Consider the following 21,874-nt stretch of genomic DNA (forward strand, 5'->3'; position numbering starts at 1 on the left):
AAAATTTTGTGGTAATGGTCCCTTTTGCAAACCAGATAGAGAATCAGGCTCTGGCTGGGTCTTTCCTTTAGTTATGCAATGAGATTATTGGTAATACAGAATCTGGAAGCCTAATTAAACCCTCAGTGACACCTCTGCAAGCTCTCTTATTTTCACTGGATTTGCTCAGTTGCAACTGAGTAGTCATCAAGTTGAGATTTAGGAAGCAATGGAAGTAAAATCCCACACCTAAGAAACAGATTGCTGTTCCTTTGGCTGAGATAACGCTGGCTAACAGGATTAAGAAGAAATGAAAGCTTGCTTTTGATGAAACATGAATAATTAATTTAAAATACATGGTAGTTTAGGGGGTCAAGAGCATCAACATGAAAGCAAAACTGCCTGTACTTTGAGAAACACACAGAGGGCTTTGCCAGATGGATCCTGGCAAATCTTGCAGTTGTGTAAGGTGTTTTTGTTTCTCTCTGTCAGTTCTGTCCTCCCCTGGAATATTCCTAATGGAAGGCCCTGGACTGCAGAGCTCACGTCCCTGGTTACTGGGACTTGTCAAACTTAAGAAAGCAGGCATGGCTGTTCCTAATAAAATACACAGCCTGTCGTCTTTGAAAGAAATGAGCAGTTTCATAAAGTTATTTTTTTGGTTTTGTGCAGGGTTTTAAGTTAAACTGAGCCTCAACCTCTAAATGCACTGATTTATTTCACATGTAGTGAGCTAAGTCTTTACAGATTATGCATCTGTATTCTTCTTTAAAGGGCTTTCTTTATGATCACTTCTTAATTTGCTACCCTTAAAATGTCAGAAAGAAAAAGTAATGAAAGTGGGGGTTTTGCTCTTAAAAAAAAAAAAAAAAAAAAAAAAACAACATAAAAATGACGGCACTTGTGATTCATTACCAGGCTACATGCAATCTTTACCTTCATCTGTTGCTCTGGGGGTGACTCAGCTCAGTTTAACACTAACACATGGCAATAGCCATCTGTGTTTGCTGTAAATATTTTATTTTTTTAGTTAACAAATGGCTTGATTTAGATCTTAAACTGTATGTTGGAGTTGGTGTGGGCCTGCAGGGGGAGCAGGTGAGTGTCTAGGAAGGTACTTTTTGCCCATCCACCGTTACCGATGAGGAATGTAAAACCATCGGAGCAAACCAGGCTGCCCTGCAGGAGTCTCGGTCTCTGGGTTGGGAGGAGCAGGATGGGAGGGGACCAGGGTAGACTGCAAAGAGGCTCAGAGCATTTAGGGAAAGAGCAGGGAAGATGAGAGAAAGAGGAAAGCAAAACTGAGTTCATCTTCTTTGAGGTGTAGGAAGGAAGGCTGGCTGTTAAATGTCATTTATCCCTCACGATTCTCAAATACAGTAAATATGGTCACATGTTCCTGCATGCTGAGCCTCCTACATGTGTTTCACTGCAGGTTGGCACCCACACTGGGCTGTTGGTGACACAGAGGCAGCATCTTTCCTCAGAGTGGAAAAATCCAGAGATCATAGTGAGGGATCCAGTGTGAGCATCCCACAGGCTTCCTCCCTTGGCTAGAGCCCAGCCAGCTGCAGGGTTTTTCATCCAGGCACTCCCTCCAGACAGACCTTCCCATCTGAGGAGCTCTCTTACTATGTCTGCCTGCTTTTTAGCTTCTCTGGTACTCTTTGCCCTCTGTGATCTACCATAAAGTCTGTGTCCCAAAACTGTCAGTGAAGTGACAATGAGAGAACTGGGCAGGGAGAAGGGACTAGAGTAAATGCGTGAAAGAATGGGAATGGGCACTTATGGGACTGAAAGGTTTGGAAGTCTCTAGATTCTGGTTTGTATGACAGAGTATTTTATTCTTAAAATCAAAAGCTTATTTTTCTTATGTGCTGTCTGTGTATATGTAGAAGATTGGCTGTATGTGAGGTGCAAATGTTTTATTGCCTGCTTGGGGCTTAGGTGTGTGTGTCTCAAACTTTTGTACTCCAGGATTAGTACTGAGGATGTTTTCTTTCCTCACGGCTGACACTTCAGCTGTCACTTAATGGGACCAGACATAATTTGCCCAGGAGAAGCTTTAGTTCTGTTGGTGATGTGTGGGAAAGGAGTCCAATTTGACATGCAGCTGAGTTTGCAGGGCAGACAGTTACAGGAAAAATAATACTGCATGTGAACTTAAGTAAGCTTGATGTGAAATTATGAAATACGATGAACTTGAAGTCCCATCATATTAATTTTGTAGGACCTTTTAGGGCTAAATATGTATATTTGAAACAGATATTATTGTGCTTTGTCCTTTTTGTAGAAAAGCCCAAATTAGTTTTACTTCAGTGAAATTAGAATACTGCATGAGCTGCCAGGGACTTTAGTTTTCTGCAAATTAGGTTAGACTGGGTCAGCAATTGATCTGTTACATTAGTGCAAACTGAACGTGAATGAGTATGACTGGAGATGACCATTAGGGCAGCAGAAGTAATGTTACAGAAATTAAACTAATTCCCTTTTTTTGATTGAGACAGTATTAAAACTGTTCTTGAAAGAGTCCAGCTGATAAGTGGTGTTTGTAAGATTGAATGTATTTTTGTTTAACTTCTGTACTAATACAGACAGAAGTTCATGGAAATACCATGATTTGTTGATTTCTGATGTCATCTGATTAAAAAAAAAACAACAGACACGTTAGTTATCTGAATGCACTTAGATTATGCTTACTTTATTTAGTTTTGTAAACCATGTTTATGATACAGTATGATTTACAGTAATACTTCATTGCACAGCGTGTTTTACAACAGTTTTACCATCAAATATATTTTGAACATATATCATTGCCCAATGCACTTTTACCAGGTTGATACTTACAATCCAACATTATTCTGGTTACAAAGTCAACCTTTTATGACTGTTGATGAGCAGTGTTACCCACCTTCCACCCCCCCGTTCCTGTGCATCATGATATAAACAATAATAAAATTATCAGATGCTCCTTTTTTCCTCCAGGGTCTCTGGCTCCATCAGTGCATGGGATGGACAAAGCTTGCCTAATGAGCATCTACATGCTGTCTATCCTGGCTGTTCCTGCCTTTCACTGTGTGCTTTTTGGACCCTGCTTGTTAGTACTTGTGAGCTCTTCTGTCATGATGATTATTGCAGTAGCAAACATGGACTAGTGTTTTTGTGAAACCTCTAAACAGAGGGCATTAACTGTGTTTTGTTCAGCTGGAGTCAAGACACAAAATACTCAATTCTTTAATGTGGGCAAGAATGCTGTTTGAGGTGTGCAGGACCAAGACGTTTAGATGGCTTAGTGTTATGCATGTGTTGTGTTATGTATTGCTTTGTTTTTGAAGTACAGCTTCCAGCAAACTTTCGTGCAAGTGAGAGCACTGAGGACTTTTGCAGACTGGGTCTCAGTGTATTGTTCTGGGCACCAGAATGTAATCCTCTCTGAAAAATTCAGATTAATTTGATTGCTCTGAAACTTTTATTTTATGGAACTGCTTGAGATACAATCCAGTTCTCCAGAGCTGTATTTCTGTAGGCAAAGAAACTATTCTTCCTGTATTCTTTCACTATACTCTCTTTACAGATGTAAAGTTTCTGTAGACAACACTTTATGACCATACAGTCCTGATTCTGGTTCATCTGTAAAAGAGTAAAGCATAAAGTGACAACAGAAGGAGGTAGATATCCTTTATGAAAAATCACAGAGGAGGGATGTGAGGACAGTTCTCCTACAGCTCCCAGTCTTGTCCCTTTGCCAAAGTTCAGTATCCAACCTGACTTCCCGGCCTGCTCAGATTCTCACTCTCAGGTTTTACTGCTTCCCAATTACATTCTCCATCTGCTTCCTCTGGGTCATCAAAGTTTATAGAAATTGCAGTCAGTGGGTATGTAACTGTGGCCCTATTTGCCATGTTCCCTGCAGCCTTTCCCCATCCGTGCTTGTGACTTGGTCCTCTTTTATCTTCCCAGTCCAGATCTACACCAGGTTTCCTTTTCTAGCTTCAGACTCTGGCCCTACTACACCCAGGCTGGCTTCTGGATGGTGATACCAGAGGAGCAGTGTCCCCTCCAGTTCCCTCTCCTGTTCCCAGCTTTCTTGTTCTCTTCCTGCAAGCTTCAGCTCTTACTGCATTTTGTCTTTTGTCTGCATTTCCTCAATCAGATACCACTTTTAATCCCTTTGTCAGGGCTCCTCATCCCATGTTTTATAATTCCTAATCTCGTCTCTTTGCTGGGAGTAATTCATCTTCCACAGCACGTGGGAGGCCTGTGTGACTCCCCTTCTCCTTTAGTCCTGTGTATCTGTCTCTGTACATGTCTGTCTATAGACCTAGTCTCCTTTGGTAGCTAAATCCCTGTACTCCGTGCCTTCTTCCAGGCTCCTACATTACAAGCCATTTCCAGTCTTCTCTGCTTCCCTTACTGACTGTCTCCGTTTGAGATGTTTCAGCCACATTTACTCAGTTCCAGGCTTTTGACCAACTGTTCATCTCCCACTTTTTTCTTATTAACAAAACAGTCTCAGCCTGATAGCTGGTGGGATATTTGAAAGCAGCAAGACACTGAACTTCCACTGAACTGGCTTGCAGAGTATCTGAAAACGTGGTGTTTGGAGGTATTTCTTTCCTCCTTCCTCTGCTGCTGTCCACTGTTGTTTGAGTTATAGAATCACAGAATCATCTAGGTTGGGAGAGACCTCAAGATCACCTAGTCCAACCTCTGACCTAACACTAACAAGTCCTCCACTAAACCATATCACTAAGCTCTACATCTAAACGTCTTTTAAAGACCTCCAGGGATGGTGACCCAACCACTTCCCTGGGCAGCCTATTCCAACGCCTAACAACTCTTTCAGTAAAGAAGTTCTTCCTAATATCCAACCTAAACCTCCCCTGGCGCAACTTTAGCCCATTCCCCCTTGTCCTGTCACCCTGCATGTGGAGAATAGACCAACCCCCACCTCGCTACAGCCTCCTTTAAGGTATCCACAGAGTGCAATAAGGTCGCCCCTGAGACTCCTCCTCTCCAGGCTGAACAATCCCACCTCCCTCAGCCACACCTCATAAGGCTTGTTCTCCAGATCCCTCACCAGCTTTATTGCTCTTCTCTGGACTCGCTTGAGGACCTCAATGTCCTTCTTGTAGCGAGGGTCCCAAAACTGAACACAGTACTTGAGGTGCAGCCTCACCAGAGCCGAGTACAGGGGGACAATCACTTCCCTAGCCCTGCTGGCCACGCTGTTTCTTATGCAAGCCAGGATGCTGTTGGCCTTCATAGCCACCTGAGCACACTGCAATGGCGGGCGCCCCACAAACAGGAGCACGCCTACTAGTTCCAAAACACAGTTTACATACCTTTTGATGACAGGACCCTCCCCTGTTTCTCCACTGAGTGGGTAATCCAGGTTCACAATGTATCCGATGTTTCACATACAATGCCTTCAGTTGCTAGCCTGTTAAATTTCAAATTTCTTTTGACGTTTTCACTGTTTGAAGTGATAATGTTTCTTCACTTATCTGACTTGACCTGACAGTATGATCTTCACCTAATTGTCCTAAGGAGTCTGTTTGTCTTCATTTTACAAGGTCGCCTGCTAAGATTTCTTACAAGCATATCTAAATACCACATTCTTTACCTTTAAACAGTGTAACTGCAAAAACAACATTTTTATTCCCACAATATTCAGCTGACTATCAACCAATATTCCCAGGTCCTTCTCTGCCAGGCAGCTTTCTAACCACTCATCTCCTAGCCTGTAGTGCTACTTGGGGTTGTTGTACCCCAGGTGCAGGACCCAGCACTTGGCCTTGTTGAACTTCATTCAGTTGACCTCAGCCCATCGGTGCAGCCTATCCAGATCCTCCTGCAGAGCCTTCCTACCCTTGAGCAGATCGACACACACCTAACTTGGTGTCATCTACAAACATACTGAGGGTGCACTCGATCCCCTCATCCAGATCATCAATGAAGATACTAAAGAGAACTGGCCCTAGTACTGAGCCCTGGGGGACTCCACCGGCCTCCAGCTGGATTTAACTCTATTCACCACGACTCTTTGGGCCCAGCTACCCAGACAGTTTCTAACCCAATGAAGCATACGATGCCAGCCCAACCCACGAGCAGTCAGTTTCTCGAGGAGAATGCTGTGGGAAATGGTGTCAAAAGCCTTACTGAAGTCAAGGTAGACCACATCCACAGCCTTTCCCTCATCCACTATGCACGCCACCTTGTCATGGAAGGAGATCAGGTTCGTCAAGCAGGACCTGCCTTTCATAAACCCATGCTGACATGGCCTGATCACCTGGTTGCTCTGCAAGTGCCGCGTGATAGCACTCAAGATAATCTGTTCCATGAGCTTCCCTGGCAGTGAGGTCAAACTTAACAGGCCTATAGTTTCCCGGGTCTACCCTCCGGCCCTTCTTGTAGATGGGTGTCACGTTTGCTAGTCGCCAGTCGACTGGGACCTTCCCTGATAGCCAGGACTGTCGATAAATGATGGGAAGTGGCTTGGCCAGTTCTTCTGCCAGTTCTCTCAGCACCCTTGGGTAGATCCGATCCGGCTCCATTGACTTGCGTACATCCAAGTACTGCAACAGGTCACCAAACATTTCCTCATTGATTGGGAGGGCCACATCCTGCTCCCCATACCCTTCCACCAGCTCAGGGTACTGGGTATCTAGAGAACAACTGGTCTTGCTGCTAACGACTGAGGCAAAGAAGGCATTAAGCACCTCAGCCTTTACCTCATCTCTCGTCACTAAGTTCCGTCCCGCATCCAGTAAAGGATGGAGATTCTCCTTTCTCGTCCTTTTTGTCTTAATGTATTTATAAAAACATTTTCTGTTGTCTTTAACAGCAGTAGTCAGATTGAGCTCCAGATGAGCTTTGGCCTTTCTAATTTTGTCCCTACACATCCCTACAACATCCTTATAATCTTTCTGAGTGGCCCACCCTCTTTTCCAAAGATCATAAACCCTCTTTTTTCTTTTTTTCCCTAAGCTCTAGCCACAGCTCTCCATTCAGCCAGGCCAGTCTTCTTCCACGCCAGCTTGTCTTTGGGCACGTGGGGACAGACCGCTCCTGAGCCATTAACATTTCCTTCCTGAGGAGGGCCCAGCCTTCCCAGACTCCTTTGCCCTTCAGAAGTGCCTCCCACGGGACTCTGCCAACCAGTGTCCTGAACAGCTCAATGTCTGCCCTCCGGAAGTCTAAGACAGCGGTTTTACGGATCCCCCCACTGACTTTGCCAAAAATAGAGAACTCTACCATTTTGTAGTCACTCTGCCCAAGACAGCTCCCAACCACCACATCTCCCACCAGTCCTTCTCTGTTTGTGAACAGAAGGTCCAGCAGGGCACCTCCCCTGGGAGGCTCACTAACCAGCTGCATCAGGAAACTATCTTCCACGCTCTCCAGAAACCTCCTAGACTGCTTCCTCTGAGCTGTATTGCATGTCCAGGATATGTCTGGGAAGTTGAAGTCCCCCACACGGACAAGAACCGACGATTTTGCAACTTTTGCCGGCTGCCTGTAGAATTCCTCATCCAGGTTTGGTAGTCTGTAACAGCCCCCCACCAGGACGCTTGCCTTGTTGGCCTTCCCGCTGATCCTAACCCATAGGGAATCAGCCTTATCATCCCCAGTCTCAGCCTCAAGTTCCACAACATCAAAACACTCTGTAGTATAGAGAGCCACACACCACCCCTTCTGTGCTGCCTGTCCCTTCTGAAGAGCCTATAGCCAGCCATTGCAGCACTCCAGTCATGGGAGCAGTCCCATCACATTTATCACATTTCAGTGATGGCAACCCGGTCATAGCTAGCCTGCTGCACAATGGCTTCCAGCTCCTCCTGTTTGTTGCCCATGCTGCATGCATTGGTGTAGATGCACTTCAGCTGGGCAATTGCTTTCTCCCCTGGCCCTGACATTGGTCTCCCTGGCACACCTCTAACAAGCCTTATTCCCTCCCCATCCCCCTTCCTACCTAGTTTAAAGCCCTGTCAATGAGAGCCCTGTCAATGAGAGCCCTGCCAGCTCCTGGGCTGGTGTCTGTTTTCCTCTTTGAGACAGGTGGGACCCATCTGCAGTTAGCAGGCTGGGTACTGAGTAAAGCATCCTGTGGTCAAAAAAAAAAAAAAATAATTCCTGTGTTGGCACCAGCCTCTGAGCCACCTGTTTATTAGGTGGCCTTTCCAGATCCTTTGTGCACCCCTCCCTGCCACTGTAGGGATGGAGGAAAACATGACCTGTACTCCTGCTCCATCTACTAATAATCCCAGTCCCCTAAAGTCCCGTTTGATGGTCTTCAGGCTTCTGTCTTCACTATCATCTCTGCCAGCCTGGACTGTTAAAAATAGGATAGTAGTCAGAGGGGTGAACCAGGTTAGGAAGTTTTCTGGCAATGTCCCTGGTCCTGGCCCAAGGGAGGCAGCAGACTGCCCTATGGGTAGGGTCAGGTCAACAAATAGGGCCCTCTGTTCCCCTGAGAAGGGAGTCGCCTACAATAACCACCCTTCTTTCTGTCTTCGTGGAGGCAGTCCTGAGGCGTGGAGTCGACTTCCTTGCCCTAGGCATCCTCCTGGGTAGACTTTCTACCTCCTCCTCAGCTACTGGTCTCTCAAGCTCCAGGACCTCCAACCTGTTGTGTAAGGGCATCTGGGGAGGCAGGACCGGTAGGAAGGGGCATTGCCTGTTATGTTGAGCAGGGACCTGCTTCCATTCCTCCTCATTTCCTAGGTCCCTTCCCTCTGCTTGACAGGGACAGGGGCTCCGCCACTGTGTGGGGTGTCTCACCCTGGTGCCTTTCCTTCAGGCCTTGCAGGGAGTTGCTCCACAGGTCTATCTCTTGTTCACACTCCCTGATAGCCCTCAACCTCTCCACCTCCACCTTGAGCTCTGCCACCAGGCTGACCAGGTCATCCACCTGCTCACAACTCTCACACACAGTGTCTCTGCTGCCCTCAGAGGGGAGCAACAAGTTCAGGCACTCTGTGCATCCAGAGACCTGAAGTGCCGCCTTTTTGAGCTGGCACTCAGTCTGGGTGGCCACAGACTTTCTAAAAAGAGCTGTCTGCTTAGTGATGACCATGGTGGTTTACCTATAGGTAGGCGGCTGGTTGTTCTTGTGAGTAGGGCGGAACACTCTGCCCTGCCTACGGGCACCCTGTCTGCACAAACCGCCATGCCTCGCCCTGTTTGCCCATCCTGGTCACCGCGCTCCCCAGGGGCAGCTTTTGAACGGCCTGGGAGGGGGCGCTGCTGGCTCCGCCTACTCGTCAGCCTCCCACGAGAGGGCTGCCAGGTTTGGTGGTTCCTGCGGCTGCTTTGAGTGGCTTCGATGCTGCAAAAAAGCTCTGCCCGCCTCGATTCCCTGCTCCACAGCAGAATGTGTCTCAATGCTAAGGAACAAGGTGGGATTGTCAGAACATTGGAAAGACAAAGTAATTTACCTCAGTTCTACTATCTGACCACCGTCCTCTAGTAGTTACTGAAGTAGCTGTTACAGGGGAAAAAGACACTTTTGAAACTCAGGCTGAGGAACGCTCGAGTCCTAAAGGCCCACTGTAGCTCTCAGCTGTGTGAGCGTTTTGAGCTTGCTCATACAGGAACTAGCTGGGATCGTCTTGCTGTATGACGCTGTCTTTATCCAGACCTTGTTAAATTTGACTTCCCTTCCTATGTAAGATGTTGTTTGGGCAAAACTGACACAGGGTGACTGCCTTTTGTCATTGCTGAAATAAATGCCAGTCCTGACTCAAAATCTCTGCTTTAAAATGCTGTAAAGCAAGCAGAGAGACAAGGATGAGCAGGAGGGAAGAAAAGTCAGTATACTACAGCTATGGCTATGTAGAGGAAAAATCACCAATAATGTTTCCAGTAGCAGGGCTGTAAATAATGCCTATGTAAAATTTACTTGAGGTAAAAAGATGCCTGTGATCATATTTTGTTTCCATGTAACTAATTTAGTACCTTAAGACTGGTTGTACTAATTCTTCAGCCTCAGACACTAACAGCATGCACTAGCTCTGAAAGTTGCGACATTTAATAATTTACAGCAAGAAACGGAGCTTAAGATAGCAGGCTTCCAGAGACTTGCATTGCATCCTGCAGGTGGCTGCTAATGCTCGCTGGTATGTGACCTATGTACTTGGCTGCTCTGAGTTAAAGGCCACAGAGATTCTTTATTGCCAATTACTTTGAGATGCTTCTTGATACTTTGACATAAATGAAAAGTTGGGTTCTGATTAAGATTACGTTTTTTTTTTTTTCTTGTGGTCTTTGTTCTGCATATCCTCAATAGGAATTGCTGGAGTTTAAGGAGAACCATTTTTAGTGCTGTTCTTTCTCTTCCCATATGAAAGAACATCTTGTTTATGCTGTTTTTGGACTAATACATCAAAATCACTCCCGATACACAATTTCTGTTATGTGCAACTTCACTTGTGTGAGTAATCCTACTAATGTTTTCAGGAGCTTTCACAATTACTTTTGTGAGCAAAGGCTCTTGTATTGATCCAAGGCTCTAATATAAATTGCAGGGCTTAAGCGGCAACATCTTAGTGATGCCCATAACTAGATCCTACTTCAGTGTTTCCTTCTGTTTTTAATTGTGTCGTAATGGTCCTTGTAAAAATTTAATTGCATTGCAACCTGTGACTTGATAGCAGAATTAGCTGCTGGGTAAAAGCATTCAGTTAATTACTGAAACTGTGATCTCCAACTGGAGAGCTTAAAAGGAAAGTAAGATGAGTGGAAACGTTTTAATTAATGAACAAAAACTTAGACTGGTCAAGGGAAGGGATAACTTTTGAAGGACAAATAGCAGCAATAAATTTTTAATTGTGATGGTTGATGACCTCTGGCAAACCCCATTACGCTGCTGTTGGGGGAGAGGAGGCGTAGCCAGGCAATTCATTAAGATATTGTGGTTGAAACTCTGTATATGCATGTTATGCAGAGCTTAGGTGGTCTGAATTTTATTTTACACCACTTCCAGAGTATGAACCAAGCGTCTGCCGGGAAATGTCTGGTAGAAGCTTTGTGCTTTTCTCACCCTGTACTCTACACCTGGAGGATTGACTGTAGCTTTCACAAATGCTTTGTGAACTGGCTTTTAAAAATGAAGCTCAGAAGCTGTGCTCCATGCAGCAACCTCTTTTTCAAGCTGACCTGTGCTGTGGTCAGCAGATGGCTAAACTTCTTATGCCTGCAACCAACTTGGGCTCCCATTTGCGCTGATATTTGGTGATACACAAGTGTATATTGAGGAAAAAAAGACTTGTTTGCATGAATTCATACATATTAAAATTTGCAAGAAATATGCGTATTTTATAACCATTAGCTCTTACTATGACACTAAAAGGAAAACCACGTTTTATTCTCAGATGCATCAGTTGCCAGCACTCAGACTCCAATTGAAGTGTTTTTGATCCCTCTTCCTTCCTCTCCCACTTCTGTATAAATATGGAAACAAGATTTTTAAGCAGTATGAATTGTAGTTATAGGAGTCATGCATGACCTTTGAAGGCTTTCTAGAAAAGTTCGTTACTGCCTTGTGTGTGCACTTTCCTGAAAGATTGGAGCTTGCTTCATATCTATCAATTAAAGTAAATTTAGCATAACTGGAAAATAAGTAAAATGCGTAGCTGTAACAGGCAGTTGAAATTAATTTTAGATTTTGTAATACATAGATTAGTCATTGCAACCACTTTGACAAAATTTGGCACTTCCCCCTTTTCTCAGAAAACAGTAGGAGGTACCTTTGTGTTCATTTAGACGCTCAAGTAACTTCTTTTTTCCTGTTAGAAAAAGATGTGATATTATTCTTAATCCTAAAATGGTTGTTTTTATAACTTGTGACTTGTGTCAAGATGTTTTGGTTAGGAACTAAGGCACTTTAGAAAGTACAAAAACACATTCCTGGATTGTGTGTTGTTTTTTTTTTTAATTGAGTGAAACTTTTAATTCATTAGTTATAGAATAAAAAGTAAATCGGATTTCCCTTTAAAGTGTAGCTGACTTAGTGAAGAAAGGGAATGTTATCGATATTTGGGTAATTGAAACAATGCAGCCAGGCACTTAAAATAAATGGTTTGCAGAAAGGTGTGATAGTAGCAGCATGGCTGGGAGAAACATATATCTGTGGCAAAAGTCATTATTTGTGCAGCATTGTTTTTATGTTGTACAGCGATTATAAGCCATAAAAATGTCACACACTGTTCCTATAAGCAAAGTAGCACTTTGAGAATGGGTACACAGGAATCTGGAAATGTTGATTAAATTCAGAGCTTCGGCAGTTCCTGGTAACCAATATGTGCTAGTGTAATTAGAGCTGAAACACCCCCAATTCACAGTCGGCTTTATTCTGGGTAGAATGTAAATATCTGATTGCTGGAAACCTGCTAGCACATATGTTGTCATCTTTTGGTAACAAGAGATCATCCTTAAAAAGTAGAATGAAGACAGAAATAACCTGTGCAACCACCAAGCATTAGTCACATAGCTCTTATATAATGCTTACGTCTTCACTCAGCATGCTGACAGCTGGGCTTCTTTGTAATATTTATCTGGTTCTCCAGTATCTGTCTCATTTGGAAGAGAAAGGAAATGGATCCAAGTGCTAAGGAGCATGCTGAGGTACATGCAGCACTTAGTTTTGAGAGTATTGCAACAAAGGAGCATCCTCCATCGCAGCACTGGACAAGGCAGTAGCAGAATGGAGGTCTGTAGCAGCTTCTCCCCATGTGCTCCCCAGTGAAGGTGGCAGTGCTTGGCATAGTTTTCCTCATCCTAGGTAAGGAGGTGTATTTCCTCTGCACTTAGTTTTTTTGCCTTGATGGGACAAATTAAAATATATAGCTTGAAATACTGAAAATGGCATTTCAACAGTTGAAAGCCAACATGTGGTAGACTTCAGCTTGCCAGAGTTCTTGAACGTGCATCTCAGCCCTAACCCCAAGAGGAGTGCTCATATACGTAGATTTTCCTTTGCAGATTTTCACATTGCTACTTGGCTATGGCTATGTAGTCATAATAATGCATAAAAAAGAGTGGGATTCTCTGGGAGATAAGCCATTTTTATATGGGAATTACCTTGTAATGGTTCAGTAATCATTGTGGCTACTCTTAGGTTGATCTGGGATCAAATGTTTTTTAGTTCAAATGTATTGGATGTCTGTTCTCTCTTGAACTGTAAAACTACTAACAGGAGTTGGAAGTACTCTGTGATGTCATTATGAAAGGTTACTTGTTGAGGCTGAAAAGAATTGTGTGGTAACCAAGTTTTAATAAGTACAAGAGATCTGTGTACTTTAAGGTGACATTATTCTTAGCTTATTCTTGTCTTTACAGACTGAATTTCGTGATAGCTTGGCCGTAACCATGTATTACGTTTTTAGTTTTTCCTTTTTAGAAATACATGCAAAAAATGGTGCTGCTTTCTTTGTTGATTGGTGTCCTACACTGAAATACTGGAGGAAAAATAGTTATTGTCCCTAGAGGATATTTATGACCTCCTGATTTTACATAAGTTTCTAGTGTAAAAAAGTCAAACCAAAATATCAAACAGAACTAAGATGCCTTTCTTTAAGGAAAAACTAAAAGCACAACAAAAATCGCTATAAAATTGCATAAGTAATACTTCTTTTTTTTTTTTAAAAAAAAAAAAAAAACATCTTATTTACTTAAGTTGTTATAGAAACCTAGAAACTTAATGAATGGCCTAGGGAACACGAAGGGGAGGTAATTATTTATAAGAATATAAGGTTGCACACACCCATCTGGTAGCAATTCAAAACCAGGATTAATTAATTTATCTTGATTCATGCAATATAATTGTGGAACTTGATGCTGCAGAGTTTAGTGACGCCAAAATTATAATTGGGATCAGAAAGGTATCAAGTGAGTTCATGGAAGGTAGGTTTGTGCCAGGATGTCAAACAATCTGGATGCAGTCCTAGTCCAAGTAACCCCATTTTTTCTGAGATGACTAACAGATGAAGGCAGTTAGGAGAAAAATCTGTTTCCAGTGTATTTTTTTGAATAACATCTCTTTTTCACTAACTACTTACTTATTTTCTTTCAAACCTAAGTATGTATTTTCTCACCATGTTTGTAGTTGCATGAATATGGAGATACTCTTTAAGGACAGTTAAAGTTCTTTGAAAGTACCCTTACTCCCTGTGTTCATGTACTGATACACAGAAAACTATTACTCCGAAAGATCTGATGATGGACAACGAATAATGTGCCTGATCTTTCTTTGCTTTAGGACACCGAAGCATGTTTGACCACTCATCTCACAGTGCAAGCTCAAAAGTAACAGAGAGGAAACTACATGGGACTTGTCCTCCGGTTGGTCGTGGAAACTGTGGAAAACAATGTGTGAATGCAAGCAGCTATAGGTCTTCATTTTTTAATCCCTGGAATGGTTTTCATACAATACATTCAGAGCACAGTTCTCTGAAGCCAACGATTATTACAGTGGTGAAACCCAGCAGGCATACACTCAAAAAGATAACCTTGCTTCTGAACAGGAGATCTGTCCAGACCCTTGAGCAGCTGATGGCTGACATTTCAGAAGCTCTGGGATTTCCACGCTGGAAGAATGACCATGTGAGAAAGCTTTACAGTCTGAGAGGCAGAGAAATCCGAAGTGTTTCTGATTTCTTCAGGGAAGGCAATGCATTCATAGCTATGGGGAGGGAGCCCCTTACGTTGAAGAACTTGGAAGTGGCAATACAAGAACTTTGTCCTGAAAATCCTTATGCTGTCAGTGCAATTCAGCAAGATGAGGAGCAGTCCCAAAAACTGAAGAGCAGGCTGTATGATGAAGCATCAAAAGTGGACAGTGGATTTGATGAGGTAGAGATTGCCAAGAATTGCGGTGATGTTATGTCTCCCAGACTGGTAGCTAGAAAAAGTCAAGCCAAGACAAAGCAAGAAGAGAAAATGAGAACAAAAAAAAAGTGGACTAGAGAGAGTTGGGATGGTGAGCAAGGAGTGAGGCCTCCTAGAAAAACCCGAGAAAGTGAGAGGTACCTTAAGCAAGAGAGGAGCCCTGAGAAGGGATTAGAAGAGATTACAGTGGAAGTAGTGAGGTGTGAGAAGTGTGAACAGGAAAGGCAGGCGAGGCAAAAATTACAAAGGGAAAGGCATGCTGAGACTTCATTTGAGAACACAGACCTGGACGCAGGTGCATGTCAGAAGTATCAGGTAGAAAGAAATGCAAAAATCAGGAATAGCCGAAAATCTTCTGAAATTCCTCTAGAAGGTGAAGAAGTTGGCTGGAAAGAGAATGGCTGCAGAAAGACCTGGAAACCTCTACAAAGGAAAGTTAACGAAGGGCTGGAAAAGCAAAAAAAGAGCATTGAGATAGAAAGAAATCCAGACAAACATGAAAACCACGAGAAAGAAGTGGTGAAAATCAAGAATGCTGTGGAAGGGCTGCAAATAACTCATGAAGTGAAGGAAGAAAATGGAAGTAGCTGTGTAACTAATCAAAATGGTTGGCTAACGAAAGACACTCCAAGAGATGCTGAGAAACCATCTAAAGTACATAGGGACAGCAGAGAGGGTCAAAGGGCTAAAGAGGAGGGTGCCAGGAGAGAGAGAAATATACACAGAGAGAATGACATGACTCGACGAGAGAAAACAGGAGAGCGTAGAATGAATAAAGAAGAAAACAAGGCTCTGGGACTGGAAAACACAAGCCGGAGGCATGCCATTAAAAACAGAACTGATGTGGAAAACCACTATGAGATTGGCAGGACTATTGGGGATGGGAATTTTGCAGTGGTGAAGGAATGTCGCCACTGCAACTCTAATCAGATCTATGCCATGAAGATTGTGGATAAATCCAAGCTGAAGGGGAAAGAGGACATGATGGAAAGCGAAATTCTGATCATTAGGAGTCTTTCTCATCCTAATATAGTAAGCTTAATTGAAGTATATGAGACGGAGGCTGAGATCTACCTAATCCTGGAGTATGTCCCAGGGGGGGACTTATTTGATGCAATCATAGAAAGTGTGAAGTTCACAGAGCATGATGCTGCTGTCATGATCACTGACCTGTTTGAAGCCCTGGTGTATATTCACAGCAAGAACATCGTCCACAGAGACCTCAAACCAGAGAACCTTTTGGTAAGTATGGGCAAACACACTCTATATTTGCAGGAGTGGGATTTATTTTCATTTTTGTTATGGTTCTTTGAATAGTTTTAAGCAAATAATATGTGAAGAGAATGTACTGTGGCAGTACTGTTTGGAAAAATGAATATGATCTTGAAATTAGCATGACAGTCTACTCTGTGTAGATTTGCTCTAGGCTGTAGATCACAGTGCTTGCAAACAGAAATTCAAATGAAAATGACCTGGCTTTCAGGGGCAGTGAGCATTTGTATTCTGGGAATCAGGCATACTATTTATCATCTGACTTCTTGGTACACAGGTTTGAAAGTTTTGCACTGAATCATCAGGTGTTTTCCTTGCAGACCAAAATTTATTAAAATTGCTAATTCCGCTTATTTGATGGACTTCGTGTCCACTGCCGACCACTGTGGCAATCCTCTAGTGATTACAATTCTGTGACAATTTTACTTTCTTAGGAGCAGAAGTACAATGCATTTATCTGAAATAAGCTGATGGCGATATACAGACGTTTTGGTGAAATATAACACCAAACACTAAAATTAACTCATATTCACATTGTGCTAAGGAGTTCTCTTTTCCAACACATTTCTGAGGCTACATTCCTTGCATCCAGCACTGAAGTCAGTGAAGTTACTCACGTGTAAGATAGGGTAGAAGTGTTTCCAATATTGACTCTTGGTTAACACACCGATTATAACAGGGTGAAAGTAAGCAATTGTCCCTTGCCAATCATTTGTTATGCTCTTCTCCTAGTGCTCCAAATTTCTGAGCAGAGTTACCAAATATCTGCCTGACTCTAACAGACCTAATTTCTTCTGTTGGTGGAAGATCATAACCAAAAAATTGTTAACAGATTATTAGACCTATGTGTCATTCAGTTCTTTAAGGCAATTAACTTTGGGGAAAAAAAAGTAAATCTGTATTTCTGGAGAAAGGACATACAGAGGTTGAGCACAGCTGGGTCTGAAGAATTTGCATCCAAACCTTTTGACTAACCAATGGCATCTATACTAGGTCCTGCTATGCATTCTGCCTAGTCTGATGAAAATCCTTGGTATGTGGTGTGTTTGTATAAATAAAAGATGGGGAATGCAAGTGGTTCTGGGTCCTGCCATGCCTTGTTTTGCTGTTTGAGCAAAACTTCACTCAGAACTGAAGGGATTTCTACCAGAAGCTAATTTTTCACTGTAAGCCAGGCTTTGCTCCTTCCTCTTGACAGAAAATAAATTGCTGTATATGAAACACCTGAGACAGATGCTTTGTTTCTCTGCATAATATGTAATCTTTTCAGTGCTGCAGTTAAGTGAAAAGAGACATATGATCCAGGTCTCACCTGATGGTTTTCACATGTAGTTCGCAGCACTGCAGAACATACTGGTGAGCAAAGTTTTGTAACACTGAAGAAATTGTGTTGCCTGCTCTGGCTGAATTACAGAAACATAGAACAGCATTACCAGAACTAACAAGAAAAAGATACCTCTTCTGGTTTCACCTTGCTTGTTAAATGACTGAATTCCATGTTTACGCACTGTTTATGTGATGCTTCTTTTTGAAAAGTTACTGTGTTCAACAAGCTATGTGAGCTTGTAAGGTGTTGATACTATTGAATAGCTCATCTGCTATCTAATAATCATCCCTAAAAATACAGGTGAGCAAGTTTATGGCTTTCTGAAATTTTAATATGCTTTCTCTGACTCCTGAGAGTGACTGGAGCAGTAATAGCAGAACAACGTGGACAGCTGCCACTAATTTAGTGTTGGCCAGATCTACACAGTACCAAATGTTACTGAAGCAAGTTTATGGGCTCATCCACTGTTGGTGGGCCGGGGGCTTGGAGCAGCCTTCTGGAAGTGTTTGCATCCTGTGGTGTCTCCACTTTGTCCTTTGTTGTGGGATAGCTACCTCCTGCTTCACTTCACATTCCTACACCACAGATGTTTGTCTGAATTAGTCTCCCTAGGCTGTCTTTGATCAGAGGACAGAAACAGGCTCATACTTTTTCATAGAACCATAGATCTATTTAGGTTGGAAAAAACCTTCCAGATCATCCTAACCAAGTCCACCACTAAACCATGTCCCAAAGTGCCACATCCACATATTTCTTAAATACTTACAGGGATGGTGACTCCACAGTTTCCCATGTCAGCCTGTTCCAATGCCTACCCACCTGATCTGGGAAGAAACTCTTCGTAATATCCAATCTAATCGGTTTTTGGCTGTTGACTCATTTGGACTACTTTGGGGTCTTTTGGTCTGGTGAATCCTGTCCTTTCTCTTTCTTATCAACCATTTTTTTCCATATTTCTTAAACCTTCCCAGCAAATGGAGACCGGCAGAGAAAGGATCCTTAGCCTGTTTTCCTAAGGGAATATGTTTTGTCTACTGTAAGTCTAGACAAAGATTTTCCTATTTTCTGTGGGAATCTAGGCTTGCTCCTAATGACTTGAACTTACTGGAAAATAAGCAGCTGGGGAAAGAAGGGAAACCATGTTTCTGTCTCTACAGAGGATAAGGTGGAAAGATACTTTGATGTCTAGTGAGTTATAAGGTTATTCACGCAGAGCTGAAAATCTGTTTTTGTTAGTTTGCTGTCCTCTAGTTACAGACTTGTGTAGCAGCCTACCGTTAAATCCTTTTTGCCTTTCATCTGCCTCTCCCAATTTCATTACTGTGCCTGGCCACAACTTTCAGACTCCTTGCAGTGTAGCTATGAAGCAGAAGACTTGCACTACCAAAACAAAATCCGTTTGACAGGTGGCGTGAAGACAGCTGCTCTGAAGTCCTCCCTTTCCACTAATGGAATCAACTGGCATAGGATGAGGTGTTTAGCGAGGTATCTTTGCTACCAAGACTGAGTGATGTTGTATATTTGCCTCACAGAAGAAGCTGGTCACTACTTTAATGCTAGCTGGAAGAGCATAGGAGGAGTAGAATTTGCCACCAAGGTTTTTAGTTAAGGGACTGTTTGATTCCACAGGTGGTGGCATTTCTGTGAGTCAGAAATTAATTTCAAACTGTAGAGGCTGTTCTTCCGGGTTATAGCAGTAAAAGATGCAGAGTCACATCCTTCTCCCCTTTTTTTTCATGGTGTAGATTTTTGTATTTGTGATTGTGAACTCATTTTCTTGTACTCTTCCCCAAAATGCTAATATGGTAACTGGGCTTTATAAGTGTTGCAGCTTTTTATGCATTTGAGTTTTTTCCTTACCTTTTTCCTTTCTCGTTTCTTTCAAGTTTTCAAATGTGTATGAGAACTTCAAGTGTAGCTCTTTTATCAATAAACTTTGGTTTTGTGACCCTATTTACAAATAGATAAAGTGCTGTTGAAGGTCTCCAAGTGCATTTGAGTTAAAATTCTATTTAACCAGTTACCTATCAGGAGCTCTCAGTATGTTAAACCTATGCAGGTTATTTTCTATAAGATTTCTTTTATAGAGAGATTATTCTAGCTACTATCCATCAAGGGATGTCTGAAACTCAAATGTAGAAGCAGTGCTTTCTTTCTATCTCTCCTTTTAATATGCAAAAAGTTGCATGGGCTAGCTTGATATCATTATGTCTGTATGTAGAATCTGTACTTCCATACATACATGCATAAAGAGGAATATTAATGCTATAAAACATCTTAAACACATTGGATTTCACAATGTAGATATGAAAACAAGCACCTGGGAGTCATCAACAGACAGAAAAAAAAGACCAGTTTATCCCTTTTTGAAGATGAACTTGTCTTTGTATTAGTATATTATAATCTTTCAGGTGTATGGCTGCTATAGCTAGAAATCCATAAACAGTATTTGGGTATCCTGCTATCAATTCTGACTATCCTGCAAACAATTCTGACTGTCCTGGTTCAGGACTACCAGATGCTGGCTTCCCTTACAGATGATGCATACAATTAGCTGTATGGCTTATACTGGGTGTCTACAGACAAAATATGCTGGATGGATGCTGCTCTTCTTCGTGGTAGTTAGCTCTGTAGGCAGGTAAGGGGAGCTCTTTTGGAATGAACTTTTAGAACCAATCTTTGTAGTCTTAAATGCAGATGCTATAACAGGTGTCATGATAAAGCTGGGATGATCCTCTAGCGTTACTATTTTTTGCTTTGTTTGTCCCATTTCAAAGTATGTGGGATATGTCAAAGGCTAGATTTCTCTTGGGAAGATTGTAGATTTCTGTGATACTGCTGTGAGTAAAAGCTCTGGCCTCAAGAGGGAATACAAGCAACCTGAGTGGCTTTTCTTTCTGTAATGCATATTTGCCTGCTGTTTTTGCTGCCAGGTGATGGAAAGATGGACTGGAAATTGCAAAGTTTGGGATGAAGGGAATGGAATGCTTATTTGATCTGAGCTGACTTTGAGTTGTTAGTGAAGAGGCTGAGGAGATCTGGGCTGAGGTTTTCAGGCATGCCGACAGGTTACACACTGGCTTTGAAACGGTTGTCACAGAGCTGTAAAAATACACCCATGTTGCATACTGTTCCTACCTGTTAAAATGTCAAGTAAACTGAAAGCTAAGTGGTTTTATCCTCAAGAACACGTGGTGCAGTATTGCTACCTTGTGCTCTGATGAGAGGTTAGGACTTTGGCTTCTATGTGAAAAGTACACCAGTGTGTTTCATCAAGCAAAATGACCAGACATTTCCTAATGGCTTTCGTGGGTTGGGATTAAGACCAGGATTTCTCCCTTCACTAGTTTCTTTAACGTAAATAAATTATTTTTTTTAAAAAAGCGTGTTTCAATTATGAGGTTTTGTAGCATTCTACCACTGTTAACCATATAGTTAGAATAGAAATCTTGTGGATAGATGCAGTTCTAGAAAATAACTGTTACTTTTGTCATTTTTCATTTTGTCAGCTGTTGAGTACATAGTGAATGATGACAACAAATCCTCATGAAGTTGACTAATGCAATAGAAGAGAAGATAGCTATTGCATTTTAGTTTTGTCCTACAGAATTTTTGTCCGTGTGGTCATAGGAAACTTTTATTTTCGATTTCATGGTGGCAAACACATTTTTCTCAAAACAGGGGAAAAAAAAATCACAAAACTCTCGCTTAATCAAATCTGGATGAGTGCTTGTAGTTTCCATAAAGAAGATAAACGGGAAGTAGTTGGCTGTAATGTAGGTGAGCAAATCTTGTCCCATCTGTGTTCTTAGTTGTCTTGTAATAGAGACCATCTTGAATTTTTGGCTGTCTCAAGCACTGCCTGATGGCAAAGAATGATGTGTTAAAGAGTGAAGTATGCCTGTCGCCTCGTATTCTGGCTTGTCTGCTCAAAAACCAAGTGCAGATTTTCTTGGTTTCCCTATATTCATGTTAGATGCTGGTCTGTTCCCCTTAGTTAGAGACAGATAATTTCTCATTAGAAGCAAGTTTATGACATTTTTTACTTAAAGAATATTTGAGTATCAGTCACCAGTTTTAAGAATAGTGATGTGTTTAACTACCCTGTTATCTTATTAATGATTTGACCTTTCAATATTTTTTCTTAAAATAATGTTTCATTAGTTGCATTACAAATTAATGCTAAAGACACGTGTATACAACATTAGAATGGGAACAAGTGTTTTGATTACCTTACACACAAATGCGGGAGATAGGAACTGATGGAAAGGCACACTTACAAGGATGATTCGTTGGATTCATTTCTGCAAAGAAAATAAAGCCCTTTTCTTTTTTCTTTCCTTTTTTTTTTTTTTTTTTGACCTTTGTGATGGAGTTACATGTTGTCGATGGAAGGAAGACAGGGAC

The 21,874-nt window shown here is 42.2% G+C and overlaps 1 protein-coding gene across 1 annotated transcript in view; it reads left to right on the forward strand.

Annotated features, from left to right (window-relative positions):
* Positions 1-21,874, forward strand: part of DCLK3 (doublecortin like kinase 3) — a 28,521-nt gene that overhangs the window by 2,545 nt on the left and 4,102 nt on the right. The window contains exon 2 of the mRNA XM_084306982.1: positions 14,240-16,110. Within this exon, the coding sequence (XP_084163108.1) occupies positions 14,240-16,110 (1,871 nt within the window). The remainder of the gene's footprint in view (positions 1-14,239; positions 16,111-21,874) is intronic.

This window comes from Netta rufina (assembly GCF_964035555.1).
Source record: "Netta rufina genome assembly, chromosome: 2".
NCBI lineage: Eukaryota > Metazoa > Chordata > Aves > Anseriformes > Anatidae > Netta > Netta rufina.